The 4,327-nt window shown below is 44.9% G+C and overlaps 1 protein-coding gene across 1 annotated transcript in view; it reads right to left on the bottom strand.

Moving 5' to 3' along the window:
* Window positions 1-2,214, bottom strand: part of T265_08977 (hypothetical protein) — a gene marked incomplete at both ends in the record, with an annotated part of 60,836 nt that extends 58,622 nt beyond the window's left edge. The window contains 2 exons of the mRNA XM_009174924.1: window positions 1,711-1,819; window positions 2,141-2,214. Of these exons, the coding sequence (XP_009173188.1) occupies window positions 1,711-1,819; window positions 2,141-2,214 (183 nt within the window). The remainder of the gene's footprint in view (window positions 1-1,710; window positions 1,820-2,140) is intronic.
* Window positions 2,215-4,327: the final 2,113 nt, after the last annotated feature.

Below are 4,327 nucleotides of genomic sequence, written 5' to 3'. Positions count from 1 at the left end.
AAAGCGAAATTCTACGAACAACACATACTCCTCGCGTGCCTCCCCACCAATAGTATCACCGTTACACCGGTGCCGATTTCCCGAATGGTAATCCTTGAAAAGGCATTCCTCGTTCAGTGTACCGACGGTTTGGCGCTGAATGACACAGCCTCGTTCTGATATGTCCCAGTTCTTATAGCTACCAGGAACCCTACATCACCCACATCTGATGCGTTTAGAAACTGTATCGTCATACTGGCTTGTAATGGATCAGAAATCTAGCGAAGAATTGCCGACCTGGAAGCCCTTCGAACAAAAAAGTCGAAAAAGCAGGTAAATGTGATTGTATCAGCGCAGTGGCTGCAACTATAATTACTCTGTAGTTTCCTTTCTTTTCACTTCGCGCTTCACTTCTCCATGCTACCCTGATGTTGAGATCCGTAAGGTAAACTGTTCGCCCCCGTGAAGAACTCTCATTCTGAATTTGGTTCAAGGTCCCACATGTAAAATTGACTCGGAGAATTCGCATGGAACTTTCCTCACGGCCTTCCGCCTCCTATGCACATTTTCATGTACAGCCTCGCCAGTACCGCGATGAAATTTCGCCGCTGCACAACGAACAAACTGCACCCAGTCTGTCTGTCCGTTTACCCGCCTAGCTAGCTATCTGTCTCTGTCTGTCTGTCTGTCTGTCTGTCTGTCTGTCTGTCTGTCTGTCTGTCTGTCTGTCTGTCTGTCTGTCTGTCTGTCTGTCTGTCTGTCTGTCTGTCTGTCTGTCTGTCTGTCTGTCTGTCTGTCTGTCTGTCTGTCTGTCTGTCTGTCTGTCTGTCTGTCTGTCTGTCTGTCGCGCCGGTATTTTATCCTCATTTGGCTACTTATTCCGATGCAGATCCTACAGTCAAACGCGTTCTTTTATGCATACTTTTAGCACAGACAAATAATGCATCTTTTGATTTCCACGCTGTCTTGATATACCGTCTTTGATAAGTGATAACGACTTCATTTTGCGTTTCGTCTCGGAACTAAGCAGCTAAATATGGAGATGAACGCATCGAATGAAGGTTCATGCACTACCAAGATGGGCACACTGTGGTGGTCATTGCCTGGCCACCACATCGCCCGAAGGAAACACGAGGGCTGAGGTACTGCCTGATCCCTCAAGCCTAGACACGGGCAGTCGAGATGCCGGGGTTAAGTTTGAACCACGGACCCTCTGGTAAGTTCGCCTCTTAACCACTGAGCTGTCTCGCAATACAGTAGTGGAACACTGCAACCAGATATCTCCACGGCGTGACCGGGTATTTGAGGAACTTCACAGAACTGCAAGTGAAGGTATTGCTGTGGTATACTTTTTCCCGGAAATTCCCCAAACGAGAGATAGATAAGGTTTATTTCCTAACATATAACTACATACGATGTTGTAACAGGATTTTCAGCAACCCACTACCAGTTTTGCCATGCTCGGAGCTCATCACGTGGATTAATTTCCTGAATTTCCCTCAACCTTATTTCTTATTTCTTTCTTTATTTCTCGTGCGTCAAAGTGCACGAGATTAAGGTGATACGTTTATTTGAATATTGACTTGGAGAATTCAGCTGATATTAGGCCTCTTTTGACAAGTAATCGGGGCATCTCAAGAAGTCATCTTGATTGACCAACTCAGATTTTCTGACTGTACACAGTAGACGATAAGCAAAATAGCTCAGTGGTTAGAGCACGACTTTGCTGACCGGAAGGTTTGCGGTTCGAACCCGACCTCTGCTTCTCGACTTCCCCTGTCTAGGCTGGGGCAACCTGGCAGTCTCCAAGACCTCGTGCTTCCTTTGGGTGGCATGGGAGCTAGGCACCGAGGAGTTGTTACAGTTGGACGATTATCTTTATTTTAAGCCAACAATGTAACTCATCCGCGCTCCACGAGTGTGCGCCGTCCACGTCACTGTCACATGGAATTCTGTCCGATTGTTAGACGGAAATTTTCGCTGATGACACAAGGCATTTTTGTGGTCATTTTGAATTGCGGGAACCAATCCATACACGATGATTCAGGGATAATTTCCGATGAAGATCTTCGATATACGGATACTGAAGACTCTCACATTATGTTTCGTAGAGATTATACAGATGGACAACAGATGGACAAAGAAACTCAACATAACCTACCACCGGCTTGTCAGTTGACCGCCGATATCGCGCGGCAAAATGTAGCGGTGTTGTTTTCTCGTCCGTTTGCACATTGATATCTGTTATATTACATAACAAGTTAAGGCAGGACACTTTTGATAACCGTAGCTACCGGATCACAGTTCCTTAAACAATGTGCTCATTATGATATATTCTGATAGTAGTAGGATATTACAAAATTTTCATCGACAGTTTTTCCCTCAGAAGTAAGTATTCTACAATGAATGGTCGAGAAATACTTCACAAAGGTGTCTTTCTTGTGCGGTCGATCAATACGTGACCATGACTGGAGCATTTGGAACGCAATAATTTGCCTAATTGCTAGTAAATCTCATTGCCAGTCAGCCATATCGACACTTTTTCAAGTTCAGATGCTTCCAGCAATTGGTTAGATGCATACTGATGATGCTTTCTAATAGGTACAGAACGGCTGTGCAGTGCTTCTTCGTTTTTCGGCATATTCTGGCTTCACTTGCCGATGAAAACTTAATGAAGCATCAGTGAGAGACAGGGAGATCCTCATCTGACAAGATCCTGACAACGGCCTTATCACGTGAAGAAAAAACTATATCAGAGTGAACAGTGCATAAGCATTCAATAAAACGACCATCAATCGGTAAGTAGCTCAGAGGAACAATAAGCCTTACCCGATGAGTGGAACCTACATCTGAGAAGTCGCTGCTCTAGGAGCTAGTCAGCGCGTCTAACCGCGTGATGTGGAATGAAGGAAGAGCAGTGCTATATATTGTCTAAGTGCGAGTTAATCACACTCCTGATCAACTGCTCACGGCCAAACAGTTAGTTGTTCAAACTACTGGCCAGGAGGTCGCGGGTTTGAGACTTTCCGGAGTTTCGCGAGATGCGCACTGCTGATGATTCTCATTAGGGGCGGGACGGCTGTAGAGTGGTTCTGGGCTTTTCAAATTGGCTTCAGTTGCAGGACAAAATCTCCACAGAAATTACTGAATCTACTCCCATTACCATCAGAAACAACGTTGTGGAAATCATTTTTAGTCACACGATCTAACCAACCAATTTGATATGCAAACCTATTGTAGGCCTCATGTCTGGTCCACAATTACAAGTCAGGCCTGCTACAAAAGGTAGGCCAAGTGTGTCTTTGCGGTCCAACAGCTTGTGTTGAGAACATCTAATTACTAACTTGAAAGTTGTCTGCCATTCCTTACCATAATAATGAACTGGTTAGTCTCTGTCGCCAGGTCAGACAGTTCAAGCATCCTTCTGCCAAACTACTGAATGGAAGCCAAAAACTTCAAAGCCCTCTCATCCTTTTTTCGTTCGGGTCTCATAAGTTCCGAATCCTAAACGACTGTTACTCAGGATAGTCTGGCACTCTCAAACTTGACTTCGGCAAACTAACTGTACGTTTCGGCATGACGTCAGCTGATTAACTACCAGTGTCGCGGTTTGCATTCGGACATCAAACTTGGTCACAGACTCAGTCTACGAACTAAAAACCAACCCGTCAAATGGAGTAAGGAGACTGCCCTTACACTCTGCCTGATGGCTGGAAAAATAACAGGTATGGGGCGCAAGTAGTCTGCAGTATGCATGCCTACTGGCTTTCTTACCGAGGGGCGATGCGTTTCTTGACCCTCGGGTGGTTTGTTGGGATGATTAGCTCACATGTTAGAACTCGGACATCTATTTCGCCCAGTTTTTGGTGCACCCATTGAGTTTCTGTCGACCTTATGTTTTGAGAGCATTTACGGGTGTAGTTTGCAAACTTTTTACAGACTGGGTTCAAGTAGAACATAAAATTGACGGAAATTTGGGGATTTTGCCCACCAGATCATCCCCAAGAAGAACAAAGCCGGTCGTTGATTGTCGACGAGCTTTTAGCAAATTTACGACTAGTTTCCTTGGAGAAAATTCTGAGTCTGCCATACAAACCAAATCAGTAGGCAAACGAGCATATTTCGAAACCTATGTGACCCAGTTTAACCCCTAAATCAAGACCGCTAGCCCGGTAGTTCAGTTAGCTGACACTTTGCTCTCTTTCTGCCGAAGCTCAGTGTGAGAATGCCAGCTAATGCTGAAAAATGTACAGTAATATCAAATAAAAAACTTTTCTATTCCTCATGTTTATGTTACGGGTGACCATTCAGTGATAATTTAGCGCCATGAACGCTGCATGGTAACTCA

The sequence above is a fragment of the Opisthorchis viverrini genome (genome assembly GCF_000715545.1).
Source record: "Opisthorchis viverrini unplaced genomic scaffold opera_v5_245, whole genome shotgun sequence".
In the NCBI taxonomy this organism is placed as follows: Eukaryota; Metazoa; Platyhelminthes; class Trematoda; order Opisthorchiida; family Opisthorchiidae; genus Opisthorchis; species Opisthorchis viverrini.
Note: the sequence above shows the minus strand (reverse complement) of the source record. Positions and strands in the feature narration are given on the sequence as shown.